Source organism: Zonotrichia albicollis, chromosome 1, assembly GCF_047830755.1.
Source record: "Zonotrichia albicollis isolate bZonAlb1 chromosome 1, bZonAlb1.hap1, whole genome shotgun sequence".
NCBI classification, from domain to species: Eukaryota; Metazoa; Chordata; class Aves; order Passeriformes; family Passerellidae; genus Zonotrichia; species Zonotrichia albicollis.
The window spans coordinates 112,787,835-112,809,738 of NC_133819.1; the positions used below are offsets into that span (position 1 = coordinate 112,787,835).

The 21,904-nt window shown below is 39.5% G+C and overlaps 1 protein-coding gene across 5 annotated transcripts in view; it reads left to right on the forward strand.

The window, feature by feature from the left end:
• Positions 1-21,904, forward strand: part of SPIDR (scaffold protein involved in DNA repair) — a 196,275-nt gene that overhangs the window by 149,057 nt on the left and 25,314 nt on the right. For all 5 annotated transcript variants that reach the window (XR_012582369.1, XM_005479279.4, XM_074550682.1 and 2 more), the window contains exon 11: positions 19,881-20,039. Coding sequence is in view for 4 of the 5 variants with exons in the window: in XM_005479279.4 (XP_005479336.2) it covers positions 19,881-20,039 (159 nt within the window). In the remaining variant the exon portion in view is untranslated. The remainder of the gene's footprint in view (positions 1-19,880; positions 20,040-21,904) is intronic.

A 21,904-nucleotide genomic window follows, 5' to 3' on the forward strand; every position in this document is an offset into this window, starting at 1 on the left:
CTGAAATCTTCAGCAAGCAGAACATGTTTCGTATTTAGAAATAAAATATTCAGACATCTTCATCATTCCAAGAGTTCTTTGGAGTAAGAACATTTAAAATATTGTCTCATAAACGGAATTGCAGCAAACAGTGCTCAAAGGCTACTGGAGTTCAGTGAGAGGTTTGGGAAGTGACCAATAGTTATGTATTATATCAGGTGGTGTAATAAGTACCCTTATCTTGTAAGTATTTTCACTTCTTCTGTAATGCTAAATCTATGTGCAAGTGTATGTAAGTGACTATAACCTGCATATGATGGGCTGGACTATTTGGGTATCCATTCCACATTGGATAATACTATTCCAATCTGAAAATAAATGTAGTAAGAGGTTGTGAATGGTAAATGGCAGAGGGAAGATTGGTAACTCAATAGTAAAAGCCCCAAGTGCCTGTCAGAAGTGAGCATAGATACCTCATTTGCTTTGCTGAATTTTGGTAGTTAAACACCACCTTTAGCATTTTTTGCGGGAGTTGTTTTTATTTGTATTTTGCCTGTTACCTTTGTGAAAGGAAATATTTAATAATTTTTTCCCATAAATGTTTACCCGTAGTTCTCCCAAATTAAGAATGTCTCACTCTACAGGAATGTGAACTAAAAACCAAATAAAGCTTGTAGGCTTCACAACACGGTCACTCGTGCCAATGCTCTGGCCTATGCTTAATGATGACCCAGAGTCTGACAGTTTATATCCATTTAGTTCTTTAAAAACAGCAAACATTATTTCTTTCCCTTTTTTTCCCCCTGCCTTTATATCAGCAAGAAAATTTGCTAGGTTTGTCACTATCTCCTTAAATAGGTACCATTTTGGTCATTATAGAAAAAAGCAAAATTTTAATTCCTGCAGGTACAAAGTTATAAAGCAGAGGAAACAATGTTCGTAACAGTCTAATTTACCAGCTGATCTGCCTCAGTCCAAGGAAAGGAAATACTAAAGTGAATATGTTCATTTGAACATAATAATTTCTCACTTCAATGTATTTCAAGAGTTGCAGATGTCACTGAAGAATCTTGAAACAATTCTTTTAATAGAAGTGATTTACAGGTAAAATAGAAAATCGCTACAGTGGACCATTAAATGGCATCCACGTTTGAAGCTTTGGGTAAGTTGAATAAATTCAGTAAACTATACAGAAGGTAGATGAGAAGAAATATGAGTCAGAAGTGTAGTTGGCAGTTGGACACAGATTGAAATTTGAGTTTGAAAGCCTGAACTTCACTTTTGAAGTCTGTTTTACATATTCGGTGTTAGTGAACTGATTCTGCTGGGGAAATTAAATTGTGTTTGTGTGTTTTTGTAGCATGCAGTTGTAAATGCACATTGGCAAACTGAAAGGACTAAATGGACTTTAAAATATGCAAAAAAGTAAACTTTTTATAGGGTTTTAAACATGTTTTCCATTAGACTGCCTTTCAGTGATTTTGAAGTGTTTCTGCTGGTCCTGCTAGGTTAAGCTTACATTTTTAAATTTGCCTGCCTCTTCTGAAGTTATAAAATTAAAATGCAATATTGTTTCTAATGTTACATTGTGTGCTATCATTTGTGTAAATATTTTGTGTAAAAATTATTTTTACAAGTGCTATTCTTGCAAGAATAACAATCCCCCCAATCTGTGGGGATTCAGACCAATATTTCCATCAAAACCAAGCCAAAAGACAAATGCTTCAGGCAGGAGGATTGTGATGGACCTTCAACCAGTGGCAGAAAGCCCATTTGTTTTTATGCTTCATCTTGGGCGTGACAAACTGTGATCTTTCATTGGGAAATCCATGCTAAATTATTGTCTCTCTCTCTAATCTGCTTTGAATTTAATCTGACTCCATGTCTATCTCCCCAGATTTCCTCACCCCAGTGAGCTATGGTGTTGCCACTGCATGCCAGGGTGCCCATTCAGATGAGCTGGGACAGCTGTTTGTGATGCTAAGTCAGCAAACCGATGCCAGAAAAACCCAGAATCATAAACAATTTGGATTGAAGGGACCTTTAAAAAGGTCATCTAGTTCAACCACCCTGCCTTGACCAAGGACAACTAGATAAGGTGTTTCAGAACCCCATCCAACCTGACCTGGAATTTTTCCAGGGATGTGGCATCTACCACTTGTATGGACGACCTGTGCAGTGTTGCACCACCGTCTTTGTAAAAAAATTTAAAAATTCTTCCATATATCTGATCTGAAATGACCCTCTTTTAATTTAAAACCATTACCTTTTTTCTTACCACAACAAAACCAATTGAAAAATTTGTCCCCATCTTTCTTAAAAGCCCCCTTTAAATATTAAAAGGCAGTAAGGTCTTGCCAGAGTATTCTCTTCCCCAAACTGTTCAATCCCAGTTGTCCCAGCAGCCTGTGTTCATAGGAGAGGTGCTCCAGCCCTCTGGTCATTCTTGTAGCCCTCCTATGGAGCTGCTCCAACAGGTCTCATGTCTTTCCTCTGCTGGAAACTCCAGAACTCAATGTAGTACTGCAGGTAAATAACTTTATTTTTGCATCTGAAATTTGTTTGTTAAGGCAAATTAATTCCCTGACCTGATTTATTGTGCTGTCTCAACTTGGTTTTGCCATCACGGTTATGAGGCAGGAGAGGGGACAGCTTAAAACTGCAGAACTGGTGGTGTAGGGCAGAAAAACCTTAATCTGGTTTCTCTACTTTCTGACATGGAACTGGTTTTTAGTTTGTGGATGCTAAATCAGTGGAATTTTGAGTTTGTGGATGCTAACCTCATTGTTGATACCACCTGGAAAATAGTGATTTCAAGTCTGAAAGTTCAGTATGTATGAATATTTTTTTTTCCTCCATGGTTGTGTATATGCATCTACATTTGCATAAGGAAAAATGTTTAGTTTAAAATTTTGCTGTCCGTGTACATCATGAAAAGCACAGAATTTTACGATTTTACAGAAAAATTCTTCAATGGACATAATTTCAAGTTGCAGAAGACAAAAATGATTTTGAAATCTTCAGAGCACTCAAATGTTTGCCATGAGAAGTTGAATATTTTCGTAGTTGAATCTGGTCATTAAAAAGTTTAGTTTGTGGGGAAGTGTAGGTGGAGATGTTAATATTTCTTTCATTACTCAACTAGAAATTTGAAAGCAATGTGAAAAGTTTCCTGTGTCCTGAGATTGCCTATGTTAAATTTCAGCCTTTTAATACAAAAATCTTACACAAAGTAAGTAGAACATGGAAGTTAATTTTGTCTGTTTGTAAGCAGACCAAGTATTCTGACCCTGAGCATTTCAAAGTCCGATTTGTTTTCTTTGAGCAGTTTTACTTAGATTTTTACAGCCTTAAGTCATCAGAGATAGTAGATGTTGTTCTTTCTTTTCACATGGCATTCTTCTGTGTCTTACCCCATACTGCAAACTGACCTCATCACAGATCACTGTCATTTGATTGGATTGAGCAGAGGTGTTGGGAAGGACTTGGAAAGACAAAGGAAGAGCATTCCTTGGCTTCTCCTTTTGTCAGGGTTGTGTTTCAGGAAAACTTCGAAGTAAAACCTGTTGTGGTGCAAAGCTTGTGTGAAAGTTTCTTACTGTACATTTAAATGCTGCTGCAGTGTGAAAAATAATATTCTTGCTCTCTGGGAGCATCACTTTGTGTGCAGCTATGATAAGATTCCAAGCTATTTTTGTGTGTTGTGTAAATTCCTGGTATTTTATTTCTGCCCAGTCAAGGCTTCAGATAACTTATTTTGAAAATACTGATGATTTAATTGTTTTTCAATTTAATGCTACTCAAATCAACCTGCGGATAAGAAAACTAGGAATCATTTAATATCCAAAGGATGCATTGCCCCCTTATTCCATTTCACCCATTGTGTTCTGAAATGGTGCAACCCCTTCTGCAGCTGCAAATACCCAGAGTTTGAACCACTTCTTAACTCCTGAGCAGTGGTCACAGTTAGGCAATTTTTTCTGTCAGCTTTAATAAACTGAGTCAGTAGAAGAAGAGGGTCATTGTGGTAATTATGACAATATAGCAGTTCTAACAGCAGTTTCCATTTATGTGGTTCTAAACCTGAATAAATAACACCTTGCAGGTGCTGTTGAAGTAGACTAATTGTCCCTGTTGTTCTTCAGGCTGGTAAAAATACAGGTGGTGAGGATGATGCTTTTCCCAAGAGTGTGTCCTTCCAGGCCATCACCAGCACCCTCTATCTAGTTGTGGCAGTAGTAGTTTGGAAATGATGAGTTGTTCCTATGACCTCATTTTGGAATAATTTCAGTGTTTCCCTCTGGCACCTGGTGGCTGCTTGCTTTCCTACTAAGGTTTTTAAGTGCTGACACTAGAGAAGTTACCCAAAGCTCCCAAGACAAATCTGCATCCATGCCTTGAGATTTCTGTTCCTCTGTTGTTGACTTGTGCATGTGGAACAGAAAGAACTTCCATTCACTTTCTTTTCCTACCTTGCTCACTATAATCTTTTGTAAACTGGTCCTTTTTTAGCTAGAAAACTGTATTGCCTACTAAGGAACTGTCACTGACTTGTGCAAAACATTCTTGCCACTTCATCAGTTGAATGTTATTCACATAGCTGTATTTACAATGTTGATTGGTCCCAGCTCCTACCACTTAATAATAATTTAATTATAATTCAAAATTATAATATAAAATATACAAAGAGTACGCTGTTTATGTAACGGTTTTAATACATTAACACATCAGCTGTAGGATTAAAGCTAGCGTTCAGTGTGGAGTGAAAAAATGAGGAATATTGGGAATCTTTCACTGATACCTCATATTGAAATTTGGGTTCAGGAGGTATACAAAAGTCAGTATATGCAGCAGTGAAAAGTACATGTAGTATGGTAGATTGGGGAGAAGGGGGAAATTAATGAGGAAAGACAGAGTTATGAATTCAAATTAAACCATTGTAGGATGAAATTAAATGTGCTTTTGGTGTTTCATCCCAAACCAGATGATGCCGCATTTTTGTGTTCTATGAGAACATAAATTTTTTGTGTGTGCTGTAGATAAATAACTTCTTGGTCAAAAAAGGAATGTTTGTGGTGAATTACACTTCCACACAAATTGAAAACTATTCAAAAGCCAGTTCTGTGTGTGAAACATTTTCTATTTTGTGGGACTGCCATTAAAAGAACCTATTAACCAGCAGAAAGAGAACCAGTGAAATATGGTTCATGCCTGTTGCAATTTTAAAATTAAAACTGGTGATAATGATCCATCCCAATTGGGTTAGGTACAGGTTGTAGTAGTTATCTTTCCTCCAAGAAGATTCTCGTGAGTGTTTCTTCCCCTTTTCACTGGAAATGCAGGTTAACCACTTTTGGAAACCGTAGGTGCAGTTACACTGTAAAATCCAGATCAGATCCTGCAGCTGCTGTTGGGAGTCAGCATTGCCTCAAGCCTAGCAGAATCCAGGTGAGAAAAGGGAATGGAGGAGGTTGGAATAAGCCCCTTTTCTTAGTGAGGTTCATGATCCTCACTGGGCTTCTCCACTGACTTCCTTCAAATACCAGTGGTGTCCAGGCAGGCTGCTGGTCCCATACCCAACCCAGTACCTTTGTTTCAGGTACATATAAAGGCAGAATGCAGTTTTCATATTACCTTTTTCAGGATCAGGGCCTGAACCCCACCCTGGTAGACCCCAAGGAGGACAACTAGAGCCATGTTCAAACTCCAGGAATGGAGCAGCAGTTTCAGCCTCTTGGTTTTTCCATAAATGATACAGGCTTTTTTGGGTTTTCTTTCTAAGGTTAAAGATGACCTTTTTTACCCACTATCTTTCTACTTTTCCTCTATAACAGACTTTTTTTAAAAATCAGGAAGAGATATAAACTCAGAAATTTGCTTTTATATTTTGTAAGTTCCAAAATTTAATATTAACATGCAAGAGAGGTTTGCAGCTTTTTTTACAGCTTTTCCTAGAGCTTTTCTTCTGCTTAAGAGAAAAGTTATGTGTTGTCAGGGTTTAACCCCAGATGGCAGCTAAGCCCCACACAGCCACACACTCCATCCCTCAACAGTGGGATAGCACAGAGAATCAGAGGAGTAAAAGTGAGAAAACTCATGGTTTGAGATGAAAACACTTTGACAGGTAAAGCAAAAGCTGCTCATGCCAGCAAAGGAAAACTGGGAATACATTCACCGCTTCCCATTGGCAGGCAGTTGTTCAGCCATCACCAGGAAAACTGGGCTTCATGTGGGTGAGAGTGGCTTGGGAAGACAAATGCCATCATTATGGGTATTCTCCCCTCTTTCTCCTTGTTAGCATGATGCCAAATAATATGGGATATTCCTTTGGTCAGTTGGGATCATCTCTCCCCTCCCAGCTCCTTGCACACCCCCAGCCTCCTCAGTGGTGGGCTGGGGTGAGGAGCAGAAAAGGCCTTGACTGTGCAAGCTCTGCTCATCAATAACTAAAACATCCCCATGTTATCAACACTGTTTCCAGCACAAATCCAAACCACAGACCCACACCAGCTACTCTGAATAAAATTAACTTTAGCCAAGCCAAAACCAGCACATATGCTCCAATGTATTTCTACAGCTATTGTTAGAGAAGGGGAGATAAATCTTTATGTTGCATTTCTGTCTCTCACTGTTCAGCCTTGCTTCTACTCACAGGCATAGTGGATAATTATTCTTTGGTGTGCTGAATAAATACGTTTTGTCAAAACAAAGTCTTGAAAGTTAATGAATAGTTACTGCATTAGAGGTTTGAAAAACATTTCTAGGAAAAAACGGTTGGGAATTTTTCAAAGAAATAATTTTCTGTCAGATCAACTTGTAAAATAATGGAAACTTCTTATGAAAAGCTTGTACAAGCAAATGAAAAGTTGTGAAATTGCTGAAATGGTATGTTTTGAAACAATGCCATTTTCCTACTCTGAAACCACTTGTTTAGAAATTCCACTTTGGTTAGGTTTTTTTAAAATTGGTAAAGCAAAATGCTTAAATTGATCCAAGTGGGATTCACTTACAATGTTTTCATTTGCTGTGTTCTTGTGTTGTTGATATTTTCACACTTTTTGCAGCAGTGGAGTTTAGGAAACATGTTTTGAAAGTGCGTGATCAGAAAGATTACATTTTTTTTAAATGTGGGCATTTTTTCTCCTATTTTTGAGAGTATTGCTTGAAGGCTTTGTCAATTTTGCTCTAGCATATTTTGGTATTTAAGTTTAGGGTCTTTTTACACTTCACCTTAGGAGTCCATGAGTTATGTAGTGCCACAGTGATCCAAACCCACAGGTTTCTCACGTTACCTGGCAGTGGAGGGAGAGAACGCCATGGACAGCGTGTCCCATGACAACAGGCAATGCATGAAAATACGGCCTGTATTTATTTAAATTTTGTCATTTTCATATGCTGGTGGCTCTCTGCGTCCTATAATCACATGTCCAGGAGGAAGGAAGCCCCTTGAAGCAACCTCCAGAGCTCCCTCTGATAGTTCCTGAATGCTCTGGGGATGAGGGTGGAGGCAGGCTGGAGAAGCAGCCTGCAGCCTGATTTGACACCCTTCTGCACAAAGAGATCCTACTCAAGTGAAGAGCCTGGAAGGGATAAATGCAACTGCAAAGTTGCTGACAGTACTCAGAAAATACAAATACCAGTCCTTGTTGCCTGTGGTTTAGAAGGGTAAGCAGCAGAGCCTGATGATTAAACAGCGACACCAAAGCTTTGATCTGCTTGTGTGACACTGATGCTCCGGTGAAAATCAGGGCGTGTACCCTGATCTCAGGTGCTCTGCAGGCACGGAGAAGTCCCTCTCCTAATGTCTCCTCCGTGCAGTACGCTGAAGACTTAATTAGAGAAGGGAATGTGTGGCAGGAAAAAGAGGAGAAGACAGCAAATGTGACAATACAGAACAGTATCAACAGGAAACCGCATGTTTTAAAGACCAAAGTTATCTTGTTATCTTGGCTGTGATGTTGAATCTCCTGCTGGCCTGCAATGGGTGACAGCTCAGGAAAATCCAAGTGTTTAGCAGTGTCTGTCCCTTCGAGTCTGTGCTGAATCACATCAGAGGCTGTAACACCACCAGCATGGTGGTAGGTGAACAATGTGTTATTGTTAATAGTCTTTTGGATAAGACACAAACCCAGAATCTTAACCACAGAATATTAAATCACCTCTTTTGGCATGAATGGATAGGCTTACTAAGGGCCCTAATCCAGTTCTAATTTACGTTATTATCTTCTGTGTCTCTAAACACTTCCTGTAGTTTTGATTAGATTTGGTCCTGTTCTCTTCTTTTCCTTGGAATATAAATGATGAGAACGAACTCTGCTGTACTGATATTTGAATAGGTTCTTATTTTCAGGACTGGTTTTTTGCACTGAGAAGTGAAAAAAAGGAATCAAATATACCATGCACGCAGTTTCTCAATATTTGATCAGGGTTATTACATCAAATCCAGTGTAATTACTGATTATGCCATTACAATTAAATAGTATTCCACATGCAGGAGATATAAAATATAGACTATCATCTGTACACAGTGATTGAGATTAAGATGCTCTGGCAGAGACTTTATTTTAGGATACTTCTCACTAGCCCACATAATATTTGAAATCTTACACATCTGAAGATAACCAAAGTGCTGAAAGAAGTGAGAGGTTCTCTGTGCCTGTTTTAAAATCACCCAATTAAATGTCACCAAAAAACAATCAAACCAACAAACAAAAAAACCCTAACAGACAAACAAAAAGACAGGAATGTGGCAAATTTATGATTTTTTTAATGTACTGTGTGCTATCTTCCAAGTTCTGATCCTGCTAAAAATGATTCCTTGAAATTACAACAAAATTTACGTGTGGTGCATATAAAATGGCTTCAGTGTTTGATCCTTGACTGGTGTTCAGTTTAGATGGTTTAAAAGAGAAGCATGGAATTTGTATGAATGATTGAATGAAATCAAGATGAAGGAATGGAACTGATGCTGCCCAGATATTTTCTCTGCCCTGCTATACAATGTGAAATAAATCTCATTGACATCAATGAAAAGGTATTAATTTGAGTGAGTTTTAGATAATGGCCCACACCTACTGCTCATGTAAAAGTAATTTATAAAGCTTTGCTTGACCTATGACTGAAAATGGGATTTCTCGTTTTGCAAAGTTCAAATAAAAGCTTAAAATGGCAAATAAACTTTATTTTTCATTTTCAAATTGGAATAACTGCTGCCATCTGCACCTCTCTTTCAGCAGGGCTTGTTGTGTCCGTAATTTCTTATGTAAAAAATCCCAGTGTATCTGGGGAAAGTGCTCCTTCAGAATTACTTGTAGGTCATCCGAGGGATAATGCCAGTGTTACCACAGACTGGAAATTCCCTCCTGGATCCCTCACTAAAAGAGATAAGGGGAACAACAAGGTGTAAGAAAGAAAGTGGGAAAGAGGTGATACCAGAGAACACTTCCTCTTCATCTTTGTCTCCTTCACCTTCCACATTTCTTCCTGCTGTTGTGTCATCTCCTGAGGATCTGCAGTTGATTCACCTCTCATCCACATTCCATTCAGATGATCCATTCCCTCCTGAAGGAACGTGTGATGGTGGTCAACCAGCATGGGGTCAGACATGAGGGTCTTTTTGGGCATGGATTACAGCTGCACCCTAAATAATTTAGGTTTATTGCTTTCTTCTCCTATACCCAAGAGTATCCCAAAAAGTAGAGACAGTGGGACCACCACATTCTTCTCTGGCTCCCCAAGAGAGAGGTTTTACCAAAGTCTGTTGCCTCTTCCCTGCAGTCCTGCACCAGTACCCACCCTGCTCAGAGCTGCAGCGCCTTGGTGCAAGTTGGATCCTTCACAGACAGGGCTGGGGACTGTCCCTCAATTTGGGGACAAATTTGGCTGGCCAAGGCCACAGTCATGAGGGGACAGCCATGCTTTCCTTGTGCAGGTGCAGCTCTGGGAGGGTGGGGGTTAATGACAGAGTGCACCTGGAGCAAGATGAAGTGTTCAGCAGCAGCCCTGTCCTACCAACACTGGCTCTTCCAGTCCTCCCTGGAGGCCACAGTGGGCTAAGTGTGGATTGAGGGAATAGTCCTGAGGCTGCTCCTCTGGGCTTCTGGCCCCAGCCACTGATAGATAGCTGCTTCCCCAGCCTGCCTCCCCTCTGCAATGGGAAATAGCTCTGCTTTTTCCTGCTCTGTCACATTAGAGCTCACCAGAGTAAATTCAGAGTAGAGTAAATTCAGCAGCTGCTGCAAAAGATTTAAAGATAAACTCATACTAAAGTAAGAACTCAAGGGGCAAAAAAACAACAACAACAACAAAAAAAAAAAAAAAAAAACAAAAAAAAACCAAACAAAAAAAACCCAAACAAGCAAGAATTAAAAAAAACAAGCAGGAAAAATATAAAAATTTTGCATGTAAAATATTTCTCTGAAAATCAGACTTTCGCTCACGTGAATTTACATTTTTGCACTTCATGATACCATTTGCACAGAAAACACAGCACCTCAAGAGCTTGCAAAATGAGTAAAAACAAAACAGAAATATTTTTCTTCTCCTCTTACAGTTTTTCAAATCATGTATTTTTTTTTTATTATTATAAATAGCTAAATCAACAAACTTTACTGACCAGGGATGTTAAGCACACTTTCATTGTTGATTTTCAGAACTGTTTAAACTCTTGAGTGCTAAAAATTAAAATTCCCTCTGGGAAATCTTGTAGCTTTCAGTGGACTGGGTTGAAGTCCCCAATAAGAAGTAGTTAATAGGTAGACTGTGGTGACTCCAGCAAAACAACATAATCAATTCCAGCTGCTTTTCTGATTAATCACCCTTATTATTGGAAGTCAGAGACACCATGAATTTGCACAGTAAGCATATCTTTTGAAAAGGAGGATAACAGTTTGTTACCTTAGCTGCAGCCAATTAGTCTGATTCCTCTTTTTTCACCCCTCAGAGAAAACCTGGGACCAGCCACCCCCCTGCTCAGTAGCTGATCTCTGTTCCCCAGGCACTCTGTGCTTCCAGTGGCAAGGACAACAAATACCCTGATTTTATTTTTTTTTTTGTGTACCAGTTTTGCTTGTTCTTTTCAGAAATGAAATAGTTAAAAGGGATGAATAGAACATTCTGTTTGGGACTTGAGTTTTCCAAAATAAAATATGTAAGTGAGGGAAAGGTTTCATTCAGTTTTGGCATCGCTTTGTTAAGCCAGTTTAAGCCAAGAAAGATTGTTATTCCACAGTGTTTGCTGATAGTAGAAAGTTTACATATCAAACTGCCTTTTTTTTTTCTAGGGGAAAGAAAAAATCTGTATGAATTTAAGGGACTGATCTCTTATTTGCTTTGCAGAAGAGATTGTTCTGTTAACAACTCATCAAGAAAGAAAAAAAAAAAGATAAACAGGATTAACTGTTTACTTTAAGTGAGCCGAAGTCGGGTTGTTTTTCCGAAGAAGAACACAATGTACTGTTGTATCTGGTTTCCAGAGTGGTGTTTATCATAATTCCTGCTGCAGTGGTTGGTAGAGTGCTGGGAAGGCTCTCCGCCCACTCGCAGCTCGCTCCCTTCCCTCTGCCATTGAGGCCTCCGGCCAGCCCCGAGATGCACAGGGCTGTCCTGTGTGATCCTTGCTGCCTGACACGAGCTGACATTGACCGAGAATAAAATAACAGGGGCCGTTTCCTAGAACTCTCAGTGGACTGCTGAGAACTGCTACCATAACTCCTGTAAACACACAAACACGCTCCCTCTCCCTCATTTAGAAACACACCTAGGACAGGCAGCCACTGACAGGGCTAGAGGAAAACAGCAGGAGTGGAAAACACACCCGGCAGGCCCTGCGAGAAGGCAGAAAATTGCCTTTCTCTGCTGGGTAGGGAGCCCTGGCAAGCCTGCGCTTCTGCTTTTCTTCTTGGCTCTTTGCTCTGCCCTTGATTTTTGATGAATGTTATACTTTTCTGCTAATTCAGTGGGATGATGTGGCACTGACACAGCAGAGTGTTTTATTTAATACAGCCACAGCTGTGTAAGAAATCCTGCGGGGTTGCTAAATTTCATTTACCTTTCATGTGCCATAGGAAATGCACGAGCAGTGCTATACTAACAAGAATGTGATATAGAATCATCTGTGCCTGCTGAAATGGGCAGGGGTTTTTTAATAATCATTGCGTGTTGGTTTTTTGTTTTTAAAATAAAATCTTCCAGGATCCCATTCATGGTACCACTTTTTTATACTTACTCTGCGGTTCAGAAGTAAATCTGGTGAATCCACAAACAACTCATTCTTGAAAGATAAGGGACCCCAGCACTGCTGCTACTGTGTTCTTGCTCCATTCCAGATGCTGTGAAGCCCTCGCTGTGGGCTCTGCAGGGCAAGCGGAGAGTTCTCTGAGCCTTGTAGTGTGAAAGAAATGAGTTGATACTGCAGGGAAGCCCTTCCTCTCTAGATATACTCATACATATATATATAGCCTCCTCCCCTAACTCAAATGGCATCTAGGGCACATAATAGGCTTTGTGGACCAGCCCTCCCTGATACAATCGTGTTATTCAGCTATTGCTTCCAGATCACTCTTTGAAGACAGGACTTTTATTCTGATTTTTACGTATAAGGAACTGAGGCGTGGAGGAAACGCAGCACAGCAAAGATGATGTGAAATACTGCCAGAACCAGCAACTGAATGCTGATTTTCTTGGAAAGGAGGGTGCTGAGCACCTTGCAAGAAAAGATCTTTTTGGCAGCACCCCACCAACTGTTGGAATTCTTGGATGCCAAAACAATAATTACAAAGTCTTGAGATTAAAAAAATAAACAAAGAACCCCTCCTCAGATTCATAGATAAGTACTTGAAATGACTGGGTGGTAATTACTTGTTATATTTGGAACATAATCTTTCTGTTGGACATCATCCATAAGAAAGACTTGCAATTTTCAACTGAGACTGTGAGTTTCTGAAATATGCATTTTCACTCTTGATTAGTAAATTGTGACATGCAGGAAAATAATATTTTTTCTGAATTGTATACTGAAATAACCAAGGGGTTGTGATGGGATTCCATGCTGAAGTAATGGTGCACTGAAGAACCTGAGGAGGGTGTGCATCATTATTTTTCTTACCAACTACAATTAACAGCACAATGGGTGAAACATGCTGGGGTGATCTGATGTGCTTGCTTTTTTTGTTACCACGCGAAATTGGTTTTCTTTGCATAACAAGCTGTATGGAATGGATCTTAGCAGAAGGCCCATAAATTATGTCCCATGGGAGGTTGAGAAGCCAGGGGATCTGGAGGGAGGAAGGGCCTTACTGCTCCATTGTGGCCTAGCCTTTATACAAACTTTTAGGCAATACTTAGGAAGTTATTTTTTCTTAACTCTACGTGCCTTCCAAACCAGCTATCACTATAAAAATTGACTTACATGGCATCATTACTTTGGATCTAAACTGTGAATGTAGAACAACTTTAGTATTCATTTTTGAATCTGACATAAGCAAAGCGATCCATGATACTGAAAATATTTTTCAAATGCAACTCTGTAACTGTTTGAAATTACAGCTTAGGCTCTATATCGTGTTTGAGTGAATGTCAGGAATGTCTTTTTATGGTTTTGAATGTTTTGTTTACTTTTGAGAGAAATTCCATGAACAAATAAAACACACACATCAGCACTTTCATTCAAAAGTGCACTTAGAGCCAGCGTCAGATGGAGAGTTTAAAAAGTTCATATGGTGTCACGTGAAAACTTCATATAAGAAATGGTTTTTTGCAGGAAAAAATTGTCACATGTGAAGCCACGGTTGTCACGGCAAGCACAAAAAGCTGGATTTCATGCTACACCAATTCCTGACAAGCTGCATGTAGCTCCCAGCAGGCAGGTGGTGTTCCATGTTTTGTGTGGGAGCATTTGCAGTGCAGTGCAGCCCTGTTCTCCAGCAGCATTGCAAAGGTAGCTCTGCTGACAGCCTTGGCTCATGCAGGTCTCTTCCTACGCACTAAAGCTGTTTCTCACAGAAGTGCTGCTTCTTCAGGCCACAGGCAGAAAATAGTAGGTGGAAGGATTAACATGAATGAAGAAATGGAAAAAGCAATCAGCCAGCAGGGGATCAGGAAAGAGCTTGTGGAAGTGGTATTTGATTTTCCAGTTTGTGTCGAACTATGTGATGAATCAAGGAAGAGAATAAAAATAAGCAACAGTTATCTTATAACTTACACTTTCGCTCCATTTTTTAACATCTGTATAAAAATTGTAATGAACAGCAAGGAAAATCGAAAATGGGGGACTTGGTATAGTTACTGTAGTGAGTATTTGCAAGTGTGTTACAGAAATCCTCTGTCAGGAGGTGTCTGCAAAAATAAAAGTTTCCTTTCCTGAGACCGGAGAGGCCTCTGCAACATATTTTCTATTTGAGATGCTGAGATAAGACTAGGTTATTTCCCTGGTGATACTCCAATCACATGTTCAGTTTCCACCAATACTTCTGCCAGGTCCAGCACTCCAGAACTGCCTTTTTCTTTCTTTCCTTCTGGGCCCTTCCACAGTTGACAGATAAAAACATACATGATCACAAAATGTACTTTTCAGTAGTTTTAAACCTCCAGTTTTCAGAGCAAATTATCACTGTTTTGTTCATGTCAGTGCTTCAAACCAGAGCAATCAGGCTGGGTGCTAAAAATGTCTGTACTTTTTTAGGATCAGGATTCTTCTTCCAGCTTAACATTCCCCTTATAAACTGGAAACAGTGGTGCTTGTGTTTCCTCTGTACCTTTGTGCCTCTGCAGCCTAGGCAAAGAAGGAGATAGTTACCATCATCATTAATTTGTATTTGTAGCATTCAGTCCATAGTTGTGTTCTGTAGATCTTCACTCACTTTTTATTGACAGGAAATGGTATGGATTTTAAGCAGAAAACTCTAAATCTTGTGTCTCCCTGAGGAAAGCTACAGTGGGTACATTCTTTTCAAAAGGCAGCATGAAGGAACTTATTATATGCTTTTAACAGAGAAATACTAGTGTTAAATAGGATTATAGAATATAATATATAAATAATAGTGTTAAATTAAAGTAATATAGATATATAATAGTGTTAAATAGAGAAATGTTAGTGTGAAAGGGGGAAGATGGACAGCTGTCCCTGTGCTCTGAGTTTGATTTTTCAATTACTATAGGGGTATGGTGAATGCAAGGAGTTCATAAGGTAGGGATAAATTAAACCCAGCTAGGGTGGTGTCCTGCAGGTTACAATTTGAATCTGAGCCATATTAGCAGGAGTTAATCAGCTCCACCTTGAGACTTGACCAGACAAGTTGCTGGATTGGAGTTGTGTAGGTAGTGTTGTGCCTCTGGTGATGCAGGGAGAGGGGGTTTTGTTTGTGTGTGTTTATGTTCGTGTGCTTTATGCCTCTGCTCGGACCGCACCTCACAGAGATAAGAAGTCCTTCTGACAAACAAAACAGAAGCAGCTGTCTCATGGATGGTGGAGATAAAGAATGAGCAAATATCAGAGCTAATACAAGTCAATTAGTTGTCAGGCATTTTCCCATTCCATCCCTCTCACTGCCAAAGAAAGAGCAACCAAGGAGGTCTGTGCAGAGTGCTGCAAAGGTGATGGTGTTGCCAGCTTGCCTGGCTGTCCTGCTCCTGCTGTACACTCTGTCATGGAGAAGAGCTGCCCTGGGCCACACAATTGTCCTCCTACCCAAGGCTAAAGCAATTTCTTGTTGGTTAAGATCTGCTCGTGACAAATTTCTGCTGTTTGTTTTCCCGAGACTCAGTAAAGGCAGTGTCAGTGTAATCAGTCTGCTCTGGCCTCCCTGTGCTCTCGTCTCCTCTCCAGGCAGATCTTCCTTGTCTTATTCTTTTCCCCCAACTGCTGAGACCAAAAATGGAGAAGGTTTTCATCGCCCTTACCTCTCCAGAAAGTCAGCTGCTTGATAAAAGGCAGCAGTATGGAGAGAGATGATTTTTTACGCATAAAAACATATTTTTTTACGCATATTAGTAAAAGAAGGGCTTACCCTTTACCCATGAAGAGTGACTAACTGGGAAAAGGGCATGACATTAATCCTGTAATCCCCTCCAGATTTCTACTGGGAGACATTTTGTCCTAAAGATCAGTACAGTCATAGAAATAATGCAGAGCAATCAGCCTCATCTTCCTCCAGCCCCCATCCTTGCTTCTGGCTATTAGCAAATTAACAAAATCTTCCCAAGCTTTTGCATGAGACTTACTGTGTCATTACATAAAAAAAAAAAAAAAAGCTAAACTCTGCCTCACTTCTTATCATTCCCTATCTTCTCCCCCTTTGCTATTACCAATGTGTCATACTTCATCTTTTCCTTACTCTGCATCTCCTACATTTGTTCCTCTACTGGCTTTCCTGCCACCCCTCTCTCCAGGAGTGAGTTCTCTGCTATTTTGCATGAGACATTTCAGTTTCCAAACCCATATTTTAAGCTGAGGGTCTTACACAGGGTTGCATCCTGTTGTCCCAAAAATAAAGATAGCACTATTTCCTCCCTGCAGAAGCACCACTGATTAAATTGGAGATGTTGCCTGACTTTTTTTAAACATTTTAGTACTATGCATGCTGACAAGGTAAAGGTATGATTAACCTTATTAACTGATACAAATCCAAATTTTAAGAAAAAGAGGTGTTTCCTATAGATGTGCACAAAACATGAATGCTGAATTCCTGGGGGGCAGATAGTCGTTTTGTATTTGCAGCTTGTCTCATAATTTTGCTGTTTGGGTTTTCATCATGGTAGTGAGGTTCAAGGAGGGGGAAAAAGTAATGGGACAAGCTGTTGGCTTTAATCATAGTTAGACTGCCTGCTAAAAATTAATTTGTGAGAACATTTGCTGTAATATGAGAGCAACTCTGCAACATGGGAAAATAATCCAAATGCACTGTTCTTGGAATAAAGTGAAATCAAGGGAAAAAAGAGTACTGGTAAGGAAGTTAAGGTCCTGAATCAAAAGGCTCTGAATGCAGCTGAACTACTGTCAGTGATCTGACAGCATGTACAAAATCCATAAGAACAGAACCAGTTCCAAAGAACAGGAGAGTAGTTCTCCAAGTGCATTTATAAATCTGTTGTGGGATACAGCTGATTTCATGGCAGTCATTAAGTGGGAAAATTAGTTGTCCCTCAAACACCTATAGCGTTTCAAGGTTTTGCCATCGTTCATTGATACTGTTTGAAAGGCATGGGGAAGCAGGGAGAATGTGTTTGGGAACTTCTGTTCATGGTGTTCATCTGGGATATTTCTCTCTAAGTCTGCAGTTGGGTGTCTGAAGGGTTATTAATGAAATTCTGACTTCCAAGTGAGTGAATACATGCATTTCATTTTAAATGCATGTTGCAGAAAAACTGTGACTGCCTTCTGGACACTGTTAAGAGCAAGTGTAGTAAATAGAGTGTCTGTGCTTGTGTACAAACCTGGCAGAGCAAAGGCATTGGAATCTGCTGCTCTGTGTTCCTTCATGAAGCCAGTGATCATGAATGTATTTCCACTGTGAATGAGAACATTTCTGATAGAAGCCTCCATGGCACAGTTCTTCTCTACATTGAGCATGGCCATAAGATGACCATTCTCCTGTCTTGTGACCTGAGTTTTCTGTATTTGCTGCATACCTTGGACAGCTGGAGTGGGAGCTTCAAGGAAAACACATCCTTGCCTAGAAGCAGTACTCCTTGCAAGTAGGAGTTTACTTTAAAAGAGTTGATTTTCAAGAAACTCAGATGATGCTGCTGGTGATGATGACTTGGCTACAGTATTTTTTGGTCAGATGAGTTTCCTGTCCTAGCCATTTATGTGCCACCACAAAGGAATGGAAATCTGTGGCCAGGGATGCGGGGAGTTGAGATTCCCATGTCTGACAGAAACCATCTCTTTGCTTGACTTAAAAGGACTTGGAAAATGCTCTTTTATTGACTGATGTCTTCAGCACCAACCAAGCTAGTTTTATTTGGGCAATTAACATGTCCCAGAGGACTTAATATGACCCTGGTGCCAGCTAGTCTGAGACTTACTTGTGTTCAGTTATGTCTCACTAAAGATATGAGAAATTCCAGTGATCAGTTAAGAGACTGCTGAACTGATCTGATCTGAGACACTAACTCAGTTGGCCCTTCTTGCTCTGAGATACAGAGACCTAATTTTTCACAATTAACAGTCAACATTTTGTTAACATAGGCAAAACTGTTTGGTTTGTTTTTCCGGTTCCCCTCAATCTGATTTTCAGAAATGTTCATAGAATATGAACTCTGGTTTTCCAAACATAACAATATCACGGGGAGTTTCAGTCAAATCAGTTAAAACTCAGGGGAGCTCTTAACTGAATTCAAAGTCCTAACATGGAAAGCAGCAGGCAAACATAGTTGTTCTAATTTATTTTGGGTTTTTTTTCTGATGACGACTGGGTTTGTATGGGACCTTTGTAGCTGGAGGTATGGGGAAAATATGTCAGTCTTTGTTTTTACCCAGTCCTATCCCTCCCTGCTGCTCACAACCAGCGCCAGCATTTGGAAAAATGAGGACTCTTAGTTGGTGCTTGCACAATTGCTGATGTCAGAAGGCCTTTGGGGTTGTATCTTATATCAAATGCAGCCTTCTTGAGGGTCTGAGCCGAAGTTAGACACTTCATAATGAACAAGGAGATTGTGATTAGGGCTCTTCCATATGCCTACTTTTCCATGTGAAGAAAATATATGGATTTCTTCAGTGTAGGAGCTCATTTAGCTCATAAATGTATTTTATAAAGATATAATGACTGCTGTTGAATGCTTTCAGGGTGCATGTACGTTACAGGATGTGTTCCAAAAGGAGTTGGCTTGCTGGGAACAATGGTGCCGCTCTGGGGAGGGTAGTTTTGGCATGTACTTTTGAAATGAACTGAATTCTGCTGCCTGGTGCACCCCTGAGTTTTATTTGGAAACACAAATGTGTGTGCTACCTTCAAAGGTAATTTTTGTTTCCCTTTGAAAAGTTTCCATGCTTAACTGTCTCTTTCTGAGGCAATTAAAACCAATCTTGTAGACGGGGGCCTCCTTCCTCCAGCCCTGCATGATTCATGCTATCGTGGCTGCTCATCTCAGGTGCAGAATCTTGTGAAATGTGCTTTTGACTATCTAAATGTATGACATCCACTGATTTTGCCTTATCTGTTATGACAGTACTATCTTCTCAAAATGCCATCAAGTTGGTTAAGCAATACTTCCCAGCCCTACAGCCCCTACTTCCATAGATTTTAATCAAATTGTTTGTTTAGCAGGTTCTTTAATTACGTTCTTAAAATAGTTCCTCTGGGCTTCATACCCAACTCTCAATATACTAATCTCCAGTTTTATGTTGTTTTGTTTAGTTTTGTTCTTTAAAGAAAAATTGATGTTTCACTCTTTTTTTCATCCTGAGGACTCTTTAAAAAAAGAGTGTGGGAAATTGTAATGCTTGCTTTGCTAGTCTCGGTGATTATTACTTGTGAAATATGTTGCTTTGCTTACTACTAAGCAGAATTTTTATATTTAAACACACACATATTTATGTTTCTGTTGTTGTTGTGTCTTTATTGTAGAATTCACCTCAAGTAAGGCAAAAACTCCGCTTTCTTCGTTTTTAAGTACACAAGCCACATAGTGCATAGCAGTTAATTAACCTAATCCCCAGTGCAAGCCTTGTACTCTTTGTTTCAGTCATGCTTCTCTCTTCATGGCCCTGTTATGTCCTGAAAATGTGCATGAGAAAACCTTTAAAGATGTTGTGTTTGTTTATTGATACGTTACTTGATAGGAATTCTGCAGATCCTGCAGAGGATAAGCCCTGTGCTGAAGCCTGTAACATTGTTTTCAGAGCTTTGCTCACTGGTTTGTTATGAGCAGATGCCAGTGAGTAATGGAGGAATGTTTTGCAGGTTGTGCCTCCTTGTCCAGGATGCCTATGGCATGTTCAGTGAAGTGCAGCTGCAGCCCCTGAGTTCCATGGATGACGTCGAGCAGTACTGCAGGAGATGGGAAGGAAAATCTTGTTACTTGGCTGGAATGAAGATTTTGCAGAGAACTACGAGAGGAAGGTGAGAACAGTTAATGGAAGAACATGTTGCTTGATGTGGCAGGCAAAGATGATCTGCCTTTTTATTTATTCCTGTGGCCAACATTCTTTGGAACAACTGAACCTGGCTTTGTTCAATCAAATGTCCTCATTGCCACTTTTGGGGCATCCAGCTGTGCTTGAGCCAACCGTTCTCCAAAATGAGTATAAATAAGATAATGCACAGTACATACTTAGCAGAGTAAGGAACTTCTGTGTGCAGTATTCCATAAAATATGAGTGTTTTCTTCCTCTTCAGTAGATTCAGAGACTTATAAACATTAGTTCATCTCCCTTTCATTGCAGAGCTTTTTACTGCACTAAGCTTTTCTACAGTGCTGCCCAGTATGGCTTGAACTTTCAAGCACAGACTTTCCTTTAGTATCTTAGAACTTAATTCTGTTAAATCTGAATGGTTTTAGAACCACAGTTTGTTTCTCAAAAAAAAAATCTTGCAAATCTTAAAGCCATTCTTATTTTGGAATAAGAATGTCAATAGCTTTATAGAAAAATTCCCCCAGGTAAGTAACAAATTGACTTATGGTACGTCTCAGATTATGCTTATTCTGTGATTCCTGTGACGTTCTTCAAATAAAATATCTTTAGTCAAGAAAAAAAATTAAATAGATCGATTATCTTACAGAGTATCTTTCTAAGGAGAGTGATACAATGTTCTCATGGGGACCTATATAAATATAATTAGATTGGTTCAGTTCTCAACATAATTTATTCATCCGATCTAGATAAGCCTTTGCTGTTAGAATGGCTATGGTATTTCTGCTGACACTTTTTTTCCTGTTGAAAAATGCTGTTTCATCAAAACCAGAATGTTTCATGGAAACATTATCTATTTTGGCGACAGCTTTGTTGGGAAGATTTTTTTTCAGGTCCAGAGGGAGTGAATATTCTTTCTCTTATTCTTATTTCATGAAAACTTTGAGAAAGTCTCATTTTTGTTTCATATTGGAACAAAAACAAATTTCAAAGCTTTGAAATGTTTAGCAAAATGGAATTGTTGTTTTCCAGCCAGCCCTATTCAGTATGCTTTTCTTTTTATGTACTTGCAGTGTTAATTTTCAGAGCCTTTGGATTTCAAGCCTACTTGCATTTTTATGGATCTTTAATAACAAACACGTCTTCTTATTTAATTATTTTGTTGGGTTTTTTTTTTCAAGTTACATTTTTTCCAAACAAATTAAATAATGGCTTTGGAATTCTGGATACAAATGAAGTTTTACAACTGGCTGCTGGTGCTTCCAGTACTCTGCCTAACTAATAAGAGACAGACTTTTTCTAATGTAAATTCTGTTTCAAAGCAGCAGTAACTTACTTCTGGCTATTCTGAGGACTTTCAGAAGACACACTGCTGAAAATGCTGGTGGCTCAGCTGGAGCTGTGCTGGTGGTAGCCCTGCTAGGGAACATTAAAAGAAAATGGGTATAGTGTAGCTTCGGGGACAGTGCAGCGGTTAAAACGTGATTTCATTGTACAAGATGGGTGGGTGGGTGGGGGAATTGTTCAGGGATTCGATTTTTTCTTAATTGTTTAAGCCTAAGTTCTGCTTTGTAACTTTTTATTACTTTTAAGTGCTTGGGACACATTCTAGGTGTGATGGAAACCACAGTAAAGCCATAGCTGAAATGAATACGAGGGAGTTCTTTCTCTCACAGAGCGTAATTAAGCTGTAGAACTCATTGCCACTGGATAAATGGATTTCCAGAGCCACTGGTGTATCCAAGCACATGATGGGTTATGCCTGTGAGTGCCCAACCTTGGCTTGCAGCACATGAGTGAGTAAGAACTATGTGGTCTGCCCTGCAAGAAAGACTGCTGCGTTTTTTTTTTTTT